Here is an 18,799-nt window from a genome sequence, read left to right on the forward strand (position 1 = left end):
CCTGACAGCAGGCCCTGCTTCTAACGTTGCTCCCGTGTAGGGGGTGGGGGACCCCCGGGCATCATTCCAGGGTCTGCTCCATCTGGGTGGCAGTGCTGACAGGCGAGATAGGGATCAGACTTGGCTCTGTCCGGGCCTGAGCAAGGGGGCACCACCAGGCTACGCGGGGGCGTCTGGGTGCTTGCAAATGTTTGCATGTGTGCACATCTGGGTTTGTGTGCGGGTCTCCCCGTGTGGGGTGGTCTGGGTGTCTGGCTAGATGTATTTGTGAGCGTCTGGGCCTGTTTATGTCTGCCTGCGAGCATTTGTATACGTGTGTCTTTGTGTGGGGCTGTCTGGGTGTAAGCACCTTAGCCTGTGGGTCTATCTACCCACGAGTGTCTCCAGGGCGTACATGCGTGGTGTCTGTGGGCACGTATGTGTAAGTCCCTGGGAGTACCTGGTGTCGTATCTGTGTGTTTATCCACGGGCCAGGCCCTCTGCTCGCATTCTCTCACGCAGCCACCACTGAGATACAGATCCTATTACCCCAGCTGACGGGACGTGGGGTCTGGAGACAGACCTGGTTCAAATGTTGGCTTCTTCACCACTAAGCTGCCTGACCTCAGGCAAGTTGGCTAATCTTGAGCAATCCTGAATTCATTCAGCAAAAATGTATCGATCAAAAACAGATAAAGCTAATCCATGGTGCTAGAAGTCAGATAGGAGCCACCTTGGGAGGGATTGACAGGGAGGGGGCCCAAGGGAGCCTTTGGGTGCCATCAATGTCTTATTATCTTGATTTGGGTGGTGTCTATGTGGTGGTTGTTCATTTGGAAAACATTAATCAAGGTGTTCATTTCAGATGTGTGCACTTTACACACATAATAGAAAAATATAGAAGTTACAAAAAATTCATTGAGCTTCTACCATTTTTCCAGGCATGAAATAACAGTAACAATAGTAGTGTTGGTGAGTGTGTGTTTTTAACATTTCAGGAGGTGGGTCTGTCCAGGCTTTAAGCACTCCCAGCCCATTCCTCCCCAACCCTGTCCCAACCACGATGGCACAGGGACGACGGGAGAGGGACCCCAGTCCTGGGCTGGATTGTTCCCCTGCCCAATCTCTCCTGGCTGTTTTCTCATCAAGACAGCTATGATTTTCCCTCTGGGTTTTCAGACACTGAAGGACATTTTGCTAGGTAACTACTGGCATTCAGTGAAGCTGGTAACAGAGCGCTCTGTAGCAGGGTTTAGAGCAAGAAATCAGGGGTGTAAGATGTCCAGTGGACAGACACCACACCTGCTTGATGCATTCAGCAATGACGGGCGATGCCTGGATACACACATTTCTGATCTCCACCTGCAACACCCTTACGAGTCACCTGTCTGTGACTCAGTATAACACAGTGAGCCTCCACTATATGCCAGGCCCTCCACTGGGCCCTTCAGCACACCTTGCCTCATCCTCACTAGAACTGTCTGTAAAGGCCATTATCTTCATCTTCCAGCTGAGGAAACGGAGGCTCACAGAAGTGAAATGACATCTCTCAGCTCACACTGCAACAATAGAGATTCCGAGCTCGTTCTGCCTGCTTCTAATCCTCTGTCCTCCCTGGATGTGTCCTTTCTGTGGGTTTCTGAGGTTGCCCGAGCCGTAGTGAAGAAGCCAAATTCATTTGCTTCTGCCCTCTTGGGAGATTAATTTTTTTTTAAATTCATTAGGAAAAGTGGAGTTTGAGCTGCCCTTTGGTGACAGCATTCACTCCTGATAGGGGTAGGCTTTCTTCATTGCCTGACACGCCCTTCCAGCCCAGAGAAGAGCAGAAGAGGCAGGTATGATAACATTTTACCTCTATCACAAGTATTCAGCAGGGCGTACTTAGTATTTGAGAGAACAAATGAATGAACTAATGGTACTTCACTGACATACTCTCCACTTGGCACATATCACACCATGTTGAGATTATCTCTTCTGTCCCTGCCTCCACTCTATATTCCTTGATGGCAAGGAATCTCCGGATTTCAACAAGCAGCCCAAAGCCTGGCACAGAAAAGGGGGCCCCACGCATATTATAAATAAATATTATAGATAAATAAATAAGAGAAGACCTTGGAATTTATGTCTGGGCTTCAGTAAGACCCTTAAGTCCTGTGAATTTCACACCCCACTAAACAACAGCAACACCAACTAGTTTCAATAAGTGGTTTTATTACTGGTTAGATTTTACAAATTCTGATATTCGAACAGACTTCCACCTTAAAATTCTAAAACAACAAAGCGACCGTTGGAGGGGGTTTGATTTTTCCTTTTTTTTTTTTTCTTTTTAGGACTATTCAAAGTAACAAACTTTTTTTTTTTTTTTTTTTTTTTTTTTACATTTTTGCTCTGGTCATAAATATACAGAGAGAAAAAGAGGGAGAGAAAAAATGAACAAGTCATCCAAAGTATGGAGATAAAACAGTATTCCTAAGGCACGTGGCAGTCTTTGAAAATACAGAAGCTCTAGCCAACTTAAATTATTTGTTGTTTTTCCTCGCTCAGTCCACAAAACTGTACAGTGACACAAATGTTGTGTTGCAGATAGATTTTCCAAGTAATTCTTCAAGTCCACACTGCTGCATTAGCCGGACGCACAATTATTTTCCTCCTCTGTTTCCAGGCGAGATCCTAAAATGTGGTTAGTTAGTTGCTCAAAGCCTCTATTTTAAAATACACTTGGAATTCAACTAAAGATAATTTCTTTTTTAAAGAAATTGGGGGGGGGGGAGGGCGTGAGTCACTAGAAAAGGTTGGTGAGAGTCGTTTGTGAGGGGCTGTGAGGCTCGTGGCCCTCCAGGTTGCCAGGCACAGAAGTTAAGACGGACGTCACAGTTGGCAGGGCCGGGCTGGTCAAGTCTGTGAGGGTGGTGGGCGTGCTGGAGGGGCTGAGCGAGGCGTTGGAGAGCTCGGAGGCCGGCCCTGATGGCGTCCCCGTCGGCAACGTTGCCTCTGTCGACTTGTCCACAGCCGTGTTTTCCTGCCGTAAGAGGTTGCGCCTGAACTTGGCCCTAGCGTTCTGAAACCAGACCTGTGTGGGGCAAGAGAGAGAGAGAAGGGCTGGTTAGGAGAAGGGAGGCAGGATCCGGAGAGCTGCAGAGCATTTCCCCCAGAGATGCTAATCTGGGTTTTGTGGAGAGGGGGATTAAAAAGTTGGGCTGGCAATTTTTGCTCTTAATAAAATAAAAATTTCCTTTTCTCTAATGGCTAAGTTACTGGGTTTCTCTTTCTGTTAGAAGGTTCCAGAGCTGGGGCGCCTGGGTGGCTCATTCGTTAAGCGTCTGCCTTCGGCTCGGGTCGTGATCCCGGGGCCCTGGGATCGAGCCCCGCATCGGGCTCCCTGCTCGGCGGGAAGCCTGCTTCTCCCTCTCCCACTCCCCCTGCCTATGTTCCCCCTCTCACTATCAAATAAATAAATAAAATCTTAAAAAAAAAAAAGACTTAATTAAGAGACTTACACCAAAAGGTTGAAACTTGTGTAGATGTTAATGTTCCAACCAACTGTTAAAAAAATTTTAGGGGAGGGGCGCCTGGGTGGCTCAGTTGGTTAAGCATCTGCCTTCGGCTCAGGTCATGATCCCAGGGTCCTGGGATCAAGCCCCGCATCGGGCTCCCTGCTCAGCGGGAAGCCTGCTTCTCCCTCTCCCACTCCCCCTGCTTGTGTTCCCACTCTCTGTCAAATAAATAAAAAAAAAAGAAGGTTCCAGAGCTGAGCAACACTCTCCAGTATGGTAGCCACTAACCACAGGTGGCTACTGAGCACTTGAAATGGGACTGGCCGCCAAGTGGCTTCTTTGTAGGGGAAAACACAGAAATAGATTTGAAGACTTGGTATGAAAAAAAAGAAGGTAGGCTACCTCAATACCAATGTCTATGCTGGTTACATGTTGAAATGATAATATTGTGGATAAACAGAGCTAAACAAAATATATCCTTAAAATTAATTTTGCTGGTTTCTTTTTGTGTTTTGAATGTGGCTGCTAAAAAATTTAAAATGGAAAATTACACATGTGGCTCACGTTGCTTTTCTATTGGATAACGTTGTTCCGGAAGATGTGCACAAACCAAATCATTTTTCACAATGGTTGAGAGATTCCTTTTTTTCCCCCCTTGGCAATTGCCTTTAAGCGGGCAACAGATCCCATAAGTTCTCGTTGGTACAGTTTTTAAGGTGATTCGTGGTAAGTGGGAAATACCACAGTGGTGTAAAGAACACAAAGGAATCAGTCAATGAAGAGTTACTTTGAGGAAGAAAGAGACAGCAGTCCCACTCCCCACCGCCATCAGGTGGAGAAGCCACTGGCTATCTTGGACCCCCCGGGGGTTTTAGGTTTCAGGGTGGGGTGGGCAGAGCTGCTGCCGGATTAAAGCCAGTCCGGGGAGGTGGGGACCTGCGGGATTCCTTCTCCAAATCGACCACGCCCCAGTATCATTTATGAGGGAGGTGGGGTGCATTGTGCCATGAGAACTGAGCTTGGTATGAAAAGAATACCAAAGAGAGAGTAAGTGTTTACCATTTTTCCTTGGGCACAGACATGCAATCCATCTACACCCAATACCTTTGCACACGAGACTATATGCACTGGGGAAGACATGCACAGAAACACATCTTCACAGCACAACCCCCCACCCCAACTATTGACCGCCAGTCTAACTGCACAGAGAGATCTGGCTGTACCCAGAGGTCCTCAAAGTACTTTGAGTGAGGCCTAGGAAATCTGGTGGTGGGGGGGGCGGGTAGGGTGTGTGTGTTGTGGGGGGGGGTGAGTTGTATCTCCCAAAGAAAAGAAGCCTGAAAGTCAAGGCCCCTTCACTTCCCTTTGCATGAGAAAAACACCCGCCAGAAGCCTCCCCATAAAACAAAGGGCCTTAGAGAATTCTACAGATTCTGGGGTGTCCAGTTGCATATTTCCAGATGTGCCTGCATCTGCTAGTCTTCTCAGTGTCTCAGGCATGGGTGGGAAGGGCTATCTCCTGGCCCCACCCTCCCCTGGGGACCACCCCCGTATGGGGGCCTGTGGTGTCTGACTAGCCTTTCTGGTGGCCTGATAAGATTTGGGCTCAATTAAAAAGCACATCCACGAGAATCCAGGGGTAAGGAGAGACTCAGACCCTGTGAAGTCAGGAAACAAAGCTCTTTCCCCGGCACGCTGGGTCTTCCAGGAAGAAAGCACATTTTCCCAGGCCTTCTGCCAAACCAAGCCCATCATCACCTCTTCTGGAGGCTTGCAGGTAAGTACAGTGCTTCTAAGACCACTGTCAACATGCTCTTGTTACGAGAGGGAGCCCTTCCTTGCCTGGCCTGCAGAAATATCTTCAGTGTCAGACTCTGTCCATCTGGCCCAGGGAATGGCTGATGGCAAAACTCGATAGGGAAAGTCTCCAGAGGCCCTCCGAGAGAGGAAGCGACTTCCCCCAAAGTCTCACATCAGGTCTGACACCCTGTGCCACTGTCCTGGCCTGTGTGTGTCTCTCCAAGCCGTGGCTGGAGCAAGGAGCCCCCGGGGGGGCAGTGCGCGGCTCCTAGGTCCAGGGCTGCAAGCCCTTGGGAAGGGCTGGAACCGGTTAGCTGCCAGCCATTTGCTCTTTCTCCCGCTGTTGCCCCTAACAGTGATTTGTAAACAATGACACCATCTTCCGCGACTGAGGCACCGGGAGTCTGGTGGATGAAAACCAACTCAGTCCAAAGCCAGGCTGCTGTGGGGTTTCGTGTTGGGTTTGTTTTTCACCTTCCCCAGGGCTTCACCAGAATTCTCTCCCAAAAGTCTCCTCCCAAGCGGCTCTTGGGGCAGGGCCCCTGTCTAAGTCATCTTCATGTCCCTGGGATATGGTACGGGGACTGGGAAAGATGAAGAATGAGTAACGTGCGTTGAATTCGTAGTAGTAATGATAGAGGGGCGCCTGGGTGGCTCAGTTGGTGAAGCATCTGCCTTCGGCTCAGGTCATGATCCCAGGGTCCTGATACCGAGCCCCACATCGGGCTTCCTGCTCAGCAGAGTCTGCTTCTCCCTCGGCCCTCACCGTGCTCGTGCTCGCTCTCTCTCCCTCTCAAATAAGTAAAATCTTTAAAAAAAAAAAGTAGTAATGACAGATACCACTTATGCTCTCTCTGTGCCAGGCACCATGCCACCCTATAACGTGTGGCGTCACAGGTCAGCTCCAGGAGAAGCCAAGTAGGGGCTACTACTTTATATAGATTTAAAACCAGAGAGCCTCCGAGAGGTGAAGTCACTTGCCCAAGGTCACACAGAGGCCAAGCTGAGACTGGAATCCAGGAATATCGGCCATTAGAAAGTCCATGCTCTCCCCACCACATGATCCTGAGTGAGTCAGCGAAGAAATGAAGGAATGAGTGAATACACACAAAAGCAACTGTGGTGCAGGGGAAAAAAGCATTAGATGCAGCTTCCAGTTCTGGCTCTGCTACTGACCAACCCAGTGACCTTGTGCTGGTCCCTTACCTCCAGGTCTGCCTCAGTTTCCCTACCCACACAACGAAGAGGGTCAGACAACAGCACGCCATCTCTACGGCCTCTCAGGGTTCTGACAAGCTGAGATTCTAAGGCAGATGCAAGAAGATGATCTGCTCCACCCACCCATCTTTTTTTTTTTTTTTTTTTAAGATTTTATTTATTTTTTGACCGAGAGAGACACAGCGAGAGAGGGAACACAAGCAGGGGGAGTGGGAGAGGGAGAAGCAGGCTTCCCGCGGAGCAGGGAGCCCGATGCAGGGCTCAGTCCCAGGACCCTGGGATCATGACCTGAGCCGAAGGCAGATGCTTAAGGACTGAGCCACCCACGCGCCCCTCACCCACCCATCTTCCTAAACTGACAGCCCCCTTTCTTCAGCTGTGGGGGGGTCCCGTAGCCTGGTGCCCTGGGGATCTCCGGGAAGTCCTGGGTGCATGAAGGCCACACTACCGTGTGCCCCTCCTCAGACACCCACTGGCCCTGCAGGTTGTGTTTTGCCTCACAAATTCCCTTCCCTAGGATTCTTTCATTGAGGGGACCAAGAGGACCAGTGGGAAACCCACTTGGCCTCACAAATCCCTTCCTGGGTCACTAAGGAAACCAGCCCCAATATAAAAGCTTCATGCCCAAAGATGTCCTTTCTGGCATTTTTTTTAAAAGATTTTATTTTGGGGGGCGCCTGGGTGGTTCAGTCGGTTGAGCATCCGACTCTTGGTTTCAGCTCAGATCATGATCGCAGGGTCTTGGGACCCAGCTTCGTTGGGGGTGCTCTGTGCTCAGTGGGGAGTCTGTTGGAGATTCTCTTCTTCTCCCTCTTCTTTTGCCCCCCCCCCCACGCAGGCATGCACGCATGTGCTCTCTCTAAAATAAATGAATAAATCTTTTTAAAAAATAAAAAGATTTTATTTTTAAGTACTCTCTACACCCAACATGGGGCTCAAACCCACAACCCTGAGATCAAGAGTCACATGCTCTATAGCTGAGCCAGCCAGCAGACCCCCCCTCCTTTTTTTTTGTTTTTTTTGTTTTAAGATTTCATTTTTACATTTGCAGCATTTTTAATAACATCAAACTAATGGCTGCATGCAAAGTGTCCGACCAGATGGGGTAAGTGAAAGCCACGACACAAACACTCCAGGCAGTTGCGGGGCTAATGTCTTGTGATGAATGTGATGTGAGGAAAAAAGAATAAAAAGAATATGACCCGGGGCATCTGGCTGGCTCAGTGGGTGGAGCGTGCGACCCTTGATCTTGGGGTTGTGTGTTCAAGCCCCACATTGGGTGTAGAGATCACTTAAAAATAAAATCTAGGAGCGCCTGGGTGGCTCAGTCGTAAAGCGTCTGCCTTCGGCTCAGGTCATGATCCCAGGGGGTCCTGGGATCGAGCCCCGCATCGGGCTCCCTGCTCCGTGGGAAGCCTGCTTCTCCCTCTCCCACTCCCAACCCCCCCAGCCCGCCCCACTGTGTTCCCTCTCTCACTGTGTCTCTCTCTGTCAAATAAACAAATAAAATCTTTAAAAAATAAAATACAGTAAAATCTAAAAAAAAAAAAAAAGAATACGTCCTCTGGTACAACAACTTCATAAAGTCATAACAACAAATATTATTCACTAGGTACCAGGCATCATCTCCGGAAGGTTCTCAGCATTTTGCACATAGTAACTCATTAGTGCCTTACAAGGTAAGCACTAACATTATTGCCATTTGTAATTATTTGTTGCACATCTGTCTCCCTTCTGGATTGCAGCTCCAGCGGGTCCCACTCACTGTCTGGGTCACGCCGCCCCCGCTCCCAACAAGGCAGAAGATCAGTGTATTTGTTGAATAAATGAGTGAACAGAGGAAAGTTAGCATCCTCAGTTCCTGGGTGCTCACACAAGTTAGTGACGACTAACCAGTCATCTGAAGAATGTTTGTAAACCGTTGATGGTTAAAATGTATTTTCTTTCAAAGTCACACCAGGAAACTCTAAGGAGACTTTCACCCATCCAGATCAATCAGCTCACCACCCCTGTCCCCAAGCCCAGGGCCTATTCTGCCTTCCTGACCCTTTCCCAGGAAGGAAGAGAGGCAACTCGGAGGGACATCTATGTGCTGAGGAGTTGTCTCCAAGCATTTGCAAAGACTAACGTCTTCATGGACCTCTGTCCGAGGGGCCGCTCTCTCTCCCAGTCACCTTGCCCAGGAGTAGAAAGTGAGAATTGTGGTGGCCATGCTGTCGCTGATGATAATTTTGAGCACTTTTTCTGCACTTACGGCTCTACAACAGGATTCCTGCTCTGCTCCCAAGACATGGCATCTATGACCCACTCCGTCTTTTCTCTCCATCTGCACTGCTGCTTTCTATAGCTAGATCCAAGACAGGAGGGTCCCAGTCCCTACACTGTGCTATATTGGAAAGAGCTGTGGAATCAGACAGATCTGGGCTTGACTCATGGCTTCATCACTTACTAGCTGTGGGACTGAGGGCAAGGGTCCTAGTCTCTCTGAACCTCAGTTTCTTCATCTGCAAAATAAAGATAATTAAATTTTTTTTAATGAGTGCGAGAGGTTGGTTGACTGAACCCTACTGTGTAAATGTGTGTGAAGTTCATGTGCATTGAGTCCCGAATCTATACTTTATAAATCACACTTGAAGTCATCTCATTTACCCTTTGAAAACACCTAATGAATATTATGATCATCCCCATTTTATAGTCGAGGCCACTGGGGCTCAGAGAGGTTAAGTGACTTGCTCAATATGGCTCAGAGTGTAAGCGGCAGAGCTGAGCCTGGACCTCACATCAGCTGACTCAAAATTCCAACAGGGATACTGCATCCCAGGCCTACCATATTGGTGGTACTTACGTATAACAGATTCAGAAACAGCCCAGAATGCCCCTACACACACACACACACACACACACAAACACACACACACATCCTGTATCATTCACCTTCGAGAACACAGCCTCAACCTCAACCTGCATAGAGAACCTCTCGGAAGGGTTGAGCTGGACTACAACCTGCAGGGAGTACCCAAGGCCTAGTGCCACTGAGCTGGTGTAGACAAGTGAGAAGGAACCATTTATTTCCTGGGCACCTACTTTATACCAGGCAGCACTGTGCTGGACGCTTCCCCCACTCATTATCTCAATGCTCAGGAATTCTCAAGACACAAACGATTATTACCTTTATTCCACAGATAAGGAATCAGGCTCAGGGAGATGGTAAGTGCCCAAATCGCACTGCTACTAAGTCCCAAAGGACCTGAACCAGTCTGTTACCTTCCAAAGCCACACCACCACCTGCCTGGCCCCAAACGGCTCCTATCCCACCTCCCCCAGCTAGCCCATCAGCAGTCAGAACCCCTGGGAGAGAGCCCCACCCTGCCAGTGCCTGGCTCCTGTAACCTCCAGCAAATCACTTCATCTCACTAGTTCTTAAGCTTCTTGTCTGTAAAATGGGCAGGAAAATATTAAGGCAGACGAATGGCTGGAAAAATAATGCCTTGCAAATTGCTGCATAATCATGAGCAGTCGTGCTGTTAGGGGATATTAAGGATCAGTGCGAGAGATCTGGAGGTCTGAGAAGAGGGAGAACAGTGGTCTGGTATGCCTTATGGGTATGACCACGGCCACCCCCAACAACACACAGGCCCTCGATGATACTCACACTCAGAGGCAGTCACTGCTAGGTTGGCTTAGTGGAGAAAGAGCCAGAGATTGACCAGAGAGACAGGCTTGGATTTGGATCCAGCTCTGCTACGTACTAGCAAAGTGTGACTTGAAGCAAGTGGAAATTATTTGGGCCTCAATGTTCTCCTCCATACAGCCGGGAGGAGGTTATCACGCTGCCTGACAGTGAGAACGCAACGAGCAAATGTGTTTCACAGGCCTTTCAAAGTGCCTGACACACAGTAGAGCACTCCAACATTTACTGATTAGGAGACACACCATTAACTGTCAGGGCTTTTCTCCCTCAACTAGTTCCTTGCCTCTGGCTTTCCTGAGTCCCCGTGGTGGAGGGGGCATACAGGTGTGAGCGGGTCTGGCTCAGGATTCTAGGGGAGGAAGGCACAGGGCAAGTATTCACCCAGGTCCCTCAGGTGAACCTTTCCTTACACGAAGAACAGTCAGTTCTTCCTCTGGCCTCCCACAGAACCCCCCCTCCCAACTGATCACACTATGGGGAAACTGAATGTAGGTCTATTTCTACAGTTAAGAGGGTGAATTTCTTCAGGGCTAGGACTGTGGTTCATTCATCTCTGCGTCCCAAGGCCTGGTGCCAATAGATATTTGGTCAGATAAAAGAATGAGAGACAACTATACTGGAAACCTGATTTGTTCCTAAAACGGGGAATAAAGCCTCCTGCCTCAAAGACCAACAGAGTGTGGCTCCTCATCCAGATGCAGACTCAGCTATGAGCACTTACTCTTTACCATTTAATCAGGATAACTGGGAGAGGTATATGCCCTAATGGTGCCCATTTTACAGGTGAGAACACTATGGCTCAGAGAGGGTAACTGATCTGTTCAAGATGCACCGCCAGGGAGTGAAGCTCTGCTTCACTCCAAGTCCCTGCTCCTGCCCTGGCCTGCTCCCAGGGGTTGGCTCACTGAATGGCCCTCACCAACTTGCCCTAAGGGGTTCTAGATAGGGGAAGGGACAAAGTATCCTACTAACCAGAGAAGAGGCGGATGACCAAATTCGCTCAGGGCTGAGGAACGGCGGGGGTGCCAAGGAGGGTCCCCAGACCTAACCCAAGAAGGTAAAGTCTAAGGGAAGCAAACAAGGGGGATCCGAGACCGCGCTGGGCACAGCAATGTCCTTGCCCCTTCTCAAGCCCAGGACAAAGGGATCCGCAGGCAAAAGGGACCCAAACAGGAGGGCGGGGCCCACGCGGAGCAGGGGGTGGGCCCAGAGCGGCGCATCAGCGTCCCATTGGCCAGCTCTCGCCTCCTCTGGCTACGTCACCGAGCCCGCCAGGGACCAAGCTGCCCCAGAACCCCTCGCGATGCGCAGGGGTGCAGGCAGCAGGGCCAACCCAGCTTTGGGGCTGGAACTCCCAGCTCCCAGGGGATCTACCGACCAGCGCCGGAGTCACAGTCCCATCCCGCCACCGCCATCACACCCAAAAGGCCACCCTCCCCCCCACGCCCGCCATACTCGCAGGAAATCTAGGGCAGTTGTGCAGCCCTTGGTGTCCATCATCGTCGCCCTCACCCCCTCAGTGTCCCAGTCCCCCAGCCCTCAGTCCCCAATGACCCGGGGCTGGAGGATAAATCAGACTGGCCTGGACTCGAATCCCAGCACCTCCCCTCCTGCCGTGAGACCTCGGTCAGATCTTCATCTCTTGATTTTCTTACCCCAAAATGTGCTTTGCTATCCCTACGACCACACGTTCTAAGGAATAAATGGGTTAAACTGTGCTATAAAGAAAGATACTCTCCCCCACCTTATGGTTGTACAGATAGGAAAACTGAAGTCCAGTGACCAGAATAATCATTCATACTAGTTAATACCAGTTAATTAATCTAGTTAATGTTACTTTTAGCTACCATCCACTGATCAGTTAAGTGTCAGCTACTGTGGTGGACGCTTATATTATCCCAATGGCTCTTCGAATAAGCCTGCAGTATAGATAATTTCTTGTGTCTGTTTTACATATGTGGAAACTGAGACTCAGAGGAGTTAAATGACTTGCCCAGGACCATGAAATGAGTAAGAGGAGGAGCTAAAGATCTGAGAAGGTCGTGGCCCAAATCTCTGTCACGAATTTGGACAATGCAGGAGACTGGGACTCCCCAAACTGTGTTTCTTAACAACTTTGAGGTATGGACAGACCCTTCAAAAATCTGGGGAAAGCTCTGGAGCCTCTCTATGCAGAAAGCACCCTCACAAGTGCAATTCTGCTGCATTTCAGAGGTGCCCATCTGCTTCCAGCTCCCCGCAGGCAGATGAGCCTCCCTGGCCCACCCAGGGGATCAGCCCACATCCCCCCTCCCAAAGCTTGCTTCTGGGAGAGTCTAAGAAATAACAAAGAGACAAGAAAAATCTAGAGAGAGACAGAAAGAGGAGCTAGAGAGGATGAGTGAGGAGCAAGAAGCAAAAGGCGCAAACAGCTAACGCAATTGTCTTGGACGGGCATCCTGGGATGCTCTGGATTTATCTGAAACGCTTGAACCTTTTACTACATGAACACTATGAGTGTCACTTAAGTAATAAAGAGCAACCAAGAACTGTTTATAAGAAAGAAAAGAGGCTAAGCGCGGAGACAAAGAGGAACAGAGGGACACATGTACACAAAATAGAAAAGTTGGGAGACAAAACATTGAAAGAGAAGAGGTAAAGTTGGGGGGGGGGACCCACAACCCTGAAATACAGCTAGAGACTGAAGAGATGGAGAAGGAGCAGCGGTTGACGAAGAGAAGAGCAGACGGTGGGTGGAAGGTCCTTCCAAGGCCCACGGCAGCTGTGGGGCTCGGCTCCAGGCCCTGGAGGCCCCCGGTGCCCCCACCCTCAGCCCCTGCCGCGGCCCAGCTGACCTGGAGGACCCGCTTGGTGAGGCCCGTCTTCTGCGCCAGCTGCTTCAAGTCCTTGGCATCGGGGTTGTGGTTAATGGCAAAGTAAGACTTCATGGTCCGAAGCTGGTGGTGCTTGAAGGAAGTGCGCATGCGCTTCGTCTTTTGGCTGCTCGGGTAGGGCTGGTCGCGGTCCAGGTGCTCCGCGTCGTTCTCGTTGCAGCTCAGCGCTGGGGAGGGGACACGCAGAAGCGGCAGGTGAACCTCCTGACCCGCCCCCCGCTACACTGCCTAGTCCGCCCCTGCCCCGCCTGCCACCAAAAGTTTCTAGCTTCAGGACCCCACCGCATGCACTGCACCACGCTGAGATGAAAATATTATCCCCATTTTCTAGATTTATAGGAGAACGTGAGGCTCACAGAGAGCCGCCTGCCCAGGGTCTCTCAGCTAGGAAATGCCAGATTCAAACCCACCTCTAAGAGAGTCCAAAAACCATTCTGAGCCATTGTGTTTGAGTAAGAACAACAGCTACAACTTGTTGATGGCTGATTTGACTCCAGGTGATGTGCTTAAAAGCCTTACATATTTTCACTGAATCCTTAAAACAACCCTATTAGCCTCGCATTATTTCCTCCTTTTTACAGATGTGGAAACTGAGGCTCAGAAACGGAAGGCACTTGACTGAGGACGGAGCCATGTGCAGGGCTCCCAGGCCCACACTCTTCCCCGTTTCCCCCTGCACTCCCTAAGGAAGGAGGCTGTCTGCAGTCCCCCCCCCCCACCCCACCCAGTGTCTGGGGCGGGCACCTGAAAGTCGATGACTGACCTCTCTCCACTCACTTTGATTTCACCCTCATCAGTTCCCCAGCCCCGAAATTCTGGCTGACCCTGGGCCATGGGCACTGGGCCAAGGTTGGAAACTGTATTTTGTAGTTTATTCCTCTCCCCCCGCCCTGGACAAGCACTTGCTTCCCAGTTATACAGACTGGCTGAACGAGGCAGGGAGGTGAAGCGATCTCTAGAAATCTCACAGAGTGGCAGAATTCTAGCCGGAAAGAGAAGGAAGTTGGAGGAAGAAATTAACATGTATCTGACACCGAGGGTATGCTTTTGGCCTTATGTACATCATGGGGCCTTCACTACTGCTCCAAGAGGTGGCTACTGCTATTCATCTCATTTTTGAGATGAGAAAACAGATGCTAAAGGAAACGAAGCCATGTGTACCCAGCCGCACCACCGGTAAGGGCTGAGCCTAGATTCAGCACTGCAGTCCTTGCCCGGTTCCTTCCACTAAGCCACAAAGGCAGGCAAAGATGAAGCATGGCTCTTTGGGGAGCCAGTCCCCCTCCAGAAGGGGCCCAGCTGGGGCCCAGCTGCCAATGCCTGGAAGGCAATGGGGGTGAGGGACAGGGGTGGAAACCTAAGGCCTCAGAAAGTTACTTGGCAACCTGGTGCCTGATGGGAACATGAACGACTCCTCTCCAAGATTCCTTCATCACATCCCGAGCCATCCTGCATGTAAGGTCTTACTTTGGGGAAAACCTCATAGCAGATGAATTCAGTCCCCCTAAAGCAGACAGCTGGGGATGTATCTTGTGCCCCATGATATGCTCCTAATAGAACTGCCAGGTTTAACAAATAAAAATGCAGGTTGTCCAGTTAAATCTGAATTTCAGATAAACAACGAACAGTTTCTAAGTATGCCTCTGATTTTGCACGGGACATACCTATACTGAAAATTGATTTGTTGTTTACCTAAAATTCAAACATTGCAGTGGATAGGCTTATGCTAAAAAATTATTTGTTGCTTATTTATAATTCAAATATTGCATTGGATACACTTACACTAAAAATTTATTTGTTGTCTACTTGCAATTCAAATTTAACTGGGCATCCTGCATTTCATCTGGCAAAACCACTTCAGAAGTACTCCCGATTTCCTGGTGACCTACTCCACCCACTACTCAGGTGGGGAGCAGTCTCTTACAGAAAGAATTTGCGAGACGCTGGTCTTGTCACTAACCTTGAACCTGTCAGCAAGTGGCTACTAAGGGTCCCTTGCACTTGCACCTAGGCACCCAAGTCCCCCACCTTGGCTGTATTCCCACTGAAAGCACTCTGAGTGAAGAACGGGGTCCAGCAATGTAAAAGGGATCAGAAAATGACTCCAAACGGACTCCATGGAACCTGCCCTGCCCGCCCCCCCCCCCACTGGGGGAGCGACGCTCCTCTTGTCCCCATCCCCAGCTCCATGGGAGGTGGGGCAGGCCTCCCCACAGGGGATCTCTGGGCCCAACCCTCTGCCCAGTCCCCGCCTGGGCCTTGCTGCTGTTAATGAGCTCCGTGGGGACCCTGGCGCCCCATGTACCCAAGGGACGTGCCCCAAGTGCGGCCTAGATCTAGGGGGGAGGTGGTTTGGGGGAGGGAGAGAGAAAGGGCACGGAAAGGAGAGAGAAACAGAGGTAGAAAGACAGAAGGGAGAGAGAGAGAGTAAAGAAGAGGGGGTAGGGAAGGAAGATGGACAGAGCCAGGAAAAAGAGGAGAGACAGAGGAAAGGGAAGCAGTGGAGATGGGGAGAGCGGGAGAGAGAGAGAGCTACAAAGACAGAAAGAAATCCGGAGAGACACAGAGAGAGCCTAAGGGGACAGCGAGGCCTGGAAAAAGAGGGGAATGTGTGGTGGGGGGTCCAGGTTAAGGAACTGAATCCCCGGTCTCAAGGAAACCAGGTCCCCGCCGGAAAGCCTATTCCGAAGCCTTACTGGCTGGGGAGTGGTGAAAAGGGGGGAGAGGGGAAAGGAAGGGAGGGCAGCAAAGAAGCTGGCTCAAGACTGGGAGGCCGAGTAGGCCAGCGGCCGCAGCGGGGGTGCTGCGCCGGGAAAGTGAGGGCGGCCTGGAAGCCGCCGTTGGGCCCAGATTTGTCCTGTACCCCAGGCGCCCTCACTCCCGCCCCCCACGCCCCGGCCGGGTCGAGATTCCCCAAGATCGGATCCGGGGAGGAGCGAGGGGCCGAGGGGAGGGGGAGGACCGGGCTTTCTCTCTCCCTTTTTTTTTTTTTTCCTCTCAATTAGGCCGATTCAATGGAGCTAAAGAGCTCGTAAAATCATGAATAATTTACTCGTGATCTGTTATTAACCCATCGGGTTTCGAGCTCTTGTCGCTGGGACTGAACCTGTAATCAAATCTGACTTCGCCTCATTTTACTAAAGACGAGATTGTAGGTTCAATTGTCTAAATAATGGATTGGAATCAAATCAGTAATTACGCCGCCAGGCACACACACAAAAAGCTGGGGCTGGGGGAGGCCCGGGCGTCCGGCCGGTCCGCGCGGGACTCCCGCGGCCGTGGCGAACAAACCCCCGGCGCAAAGTGCGCGGCCCCGACCCCTCGCGGGCTCCGAGCGCCTCGTCTGCGCCCCAGGCCGGCGGGCGGCCCGGCTCGGGGGTGGGGGAAGGTCTCAGTTCTGCCTCTGCGACCGGGGCTGCGCTCTCGCTCCGGAGGGGCGGCCAGAGGAGGGCTGCGGTGGCTACCGCCCCGGAAGGACTTTCCGACCCTGCGCCCCGCCGCTTTGGCTGCCCTTCCCTCGGCGGCGGGCTGGGCGCACCGACGGCGTCTCACCCCATGCTGCCCGAGCTCACCGCCCTGGAATAAGGTGCCGCCGCTCCGCCACCGGACTGGCCCGCACAGCGAAGGGTCGGAGTGGCTGGGCCCCTGCGTGTGGGACACGCACACCAACAAGCTCTCGTCCTCACACTCAGAAACGCGCACAGACTCTTGCTCAGACACACCACCCGCAGACGCACCCTCCACGGCCCCCTTTCCAGTCCCGGCGGCCCCACGGCCCACACTGAGGCCATTCCTCTCCTGCCGGTGCCGGGAGGGGAGGGAGGAGAACGGGAGCCAGACCTGGGGGAGGCCTGGCCGGGCCCGCGCGGCCAGGAAGGCGACCGCTTTCCCCAGCCTGGTCCCGGGAGCCCCGAATAAGCGAGCGGCACGGCCACAGCCGGCGCGCCGTGCGTGGTTTCTACCGCCCGAGCCAAGGCTAGAGACGCGCGCGCCGGCAGAGAAAAAAAAGACCGGAACAGAGAAACCGGGACACAAACACACAGAAGGACAGAGAGGAAGGGGGATCGGGAGAGTCGAAAGGAAAAAAAAGAGAGAGGGGTCAAAGAAAAAAACGAGGAGATGGCATGGGTGGGGAATGTCTTGTAGAGGTGCCAGCTCCCTTGAAACTCAGCCTCCAGCCACATCTTCTTGCTCGGTGCCGCCGGACCTCGCCAGGGAAGGCGGCAGAGCAGCAAAAAGCACAAATAAATTTCTGTACCCTTCTACCTTTCTATTCCAAACCCGGTAGCTAACCTGCCTACTAGAAAAACATGATCCCACTCACCCTGCATCCTGTGGCCCAGGCCGCCTGGGGCTACCTACTGGGGGCCGGCCCCATTTGATAAATAGACGCGGCTTTGTTTTGGGGGACCTGGCCTGGACTCGGTTTAGTCTATTTTCAGGGTGGTGAGAGATGAGGGGTGGAAGTTTTAGAGAGCTGGCATCTCTGGTAGAACCTTCAACAAATCTTTAATCTGCTGCCACCGACCTGCCTATGGCCACTTCACCATTTACTAAACTGGGGGCTGCATTTTCCTCCCAGCTCCACACACGGAGACACATACGTCCATCCATCTTCCAACAAGCAACTTCGTTGGAGCGAACAGGGGAGCCCCCGCACCGGCTGAATTTTCCTCCCCCAGCCAGCTCAGATTTTTAAAAGATCAAAATAACGCTGCCTTCTTTCCCGCGGCTGCCCTCTCCCCACAGTCCTGGGGTTTTGTTTGGTTTTGTTTTCCACTTGTGCATTAGACTAAGGGGAAAAGGAAGACGAAAACAAAAATCTCCGAATCCGATTCTGCCGCAAACGAAAGAAAGAAAATAATGGCAAATAAACTCTATCTAGTTCAGAAGCCCGGGGAGTCATAAACCTTTCCCGGCCTTGCAGACGTCGGGCAGATGTTGACGGTTCAATGTGCCGGCCCCAGAACCTCCGCAGCTGTCCTGAGCGGGGAGGGGCGCGTGGGGGGGAGCGTCTCCTGGAACGGCCCGGGGTTCAAAGATGCCGGAAATGCGAAACGAGCCCTCCACCCTACTCCCCGCGCGAGGCCAGGCCTACTCCGGGCTCATCCCGGGCGCCGGCTTCCGAGGGTTGCTGTTCTCAAACCAGCGCCCGGAACTCGGAGGAAGGAGCCCAGGGAAAACCGAGACCTGGTGGAGCAGGAGGATCGGGCCGGGCTCAGCGACCTGCTCTGGTTCATAAGGGTCCTGGGCCCAAGTTTCCCGAGCCTGCTGCCCTCAGGACACTTCACAGGACCAGGCCAAACGCCAGGCCGAGCTCGTGGCCCCCCACCGGCCACCACCGCCAGTCCTTTCTCTTGGGACCCTCGCTGCCCTGCCTCGTCAGTTCATCCATCGCCCCAGCTCCCATCCTCAGCCGCGCCAACCCAGAGCCAGTCTGGTGTCGGCTCCACCTTGCTTTCTCTGTGCTTGCACTCTCCGACCAGCAAAGTGGGGGAAAGGCCCAAACCAAAAAGCTACCTCTGAAAAATTTCTCAGCGACGAGGCTCTGCACGGGGGTCAGCGAGACTCAAATGCACCTTCGCCTCCCACTCCAGCCGAGTGCGCACGGGCTGGAGCCCAGGAGCCTAATGTCCCTTCTGCCAGGTCGTCCGGTGCTTAGGGACTGGGGAATCTAAGGGCTAGAGTATGCAGAGTGATATAGATATAGATATAGATATAGATATAGATATAGATATAGATAT

The 18,799-nt window shown here is 51.8% G+C and overlaps 1 protein-coding gene across 2 annotated transcripts in view; it reads right to left on the bottom strand.

Moving 5' to 3' along the window:
* Positions 1-2,729: 2,729 nt before the first annotated feature.
* LHX2 (LIM homeobox 2) overlaps positions 2,730-18,799 on the bottom strand; it is a 19,395-nt gene continuing 3,325 nt past the window's right edge. The window contains exons 4-5 of one of the 2 annotated variants that reach the window (XM_035016655.1): positions 13,017-13,222; positions 2,730-3,049 (exon numbers count right to left, since the gene is read on the bottom strand). In XM_035016655.1, coding sequence (XP_034872546.1) covers positions 2,762-3,049; positions 13,017-13,222 — 494 coding nt within the window. In that variant the 3' untranslated portion in view covers positions 2,730-2,761. The remainder of the gene's footprint in view (positions 3,050-13,016; positions 13,223-18,799) is intronic. The other variant, XM_035016656.1, reaches the window with a different exon arrangement.

The sequence above is a fragment of the Mirounga leonina genome, unplaced genomic scaffold (genome assembly GCF_011800145.1).
Source record: "Mirounga leonina isolate KUSES-001 unplaced genomic scaffold, KU_Mleo_1.0 Mir_170, whole genome shotgun sequence".
Classification (NCBI taxonomy): Eukaryota; Metazoa; Chordata; class Mammalia; order Carnivora; family Phocidae; genus Mirounga; species Mirounga leonina.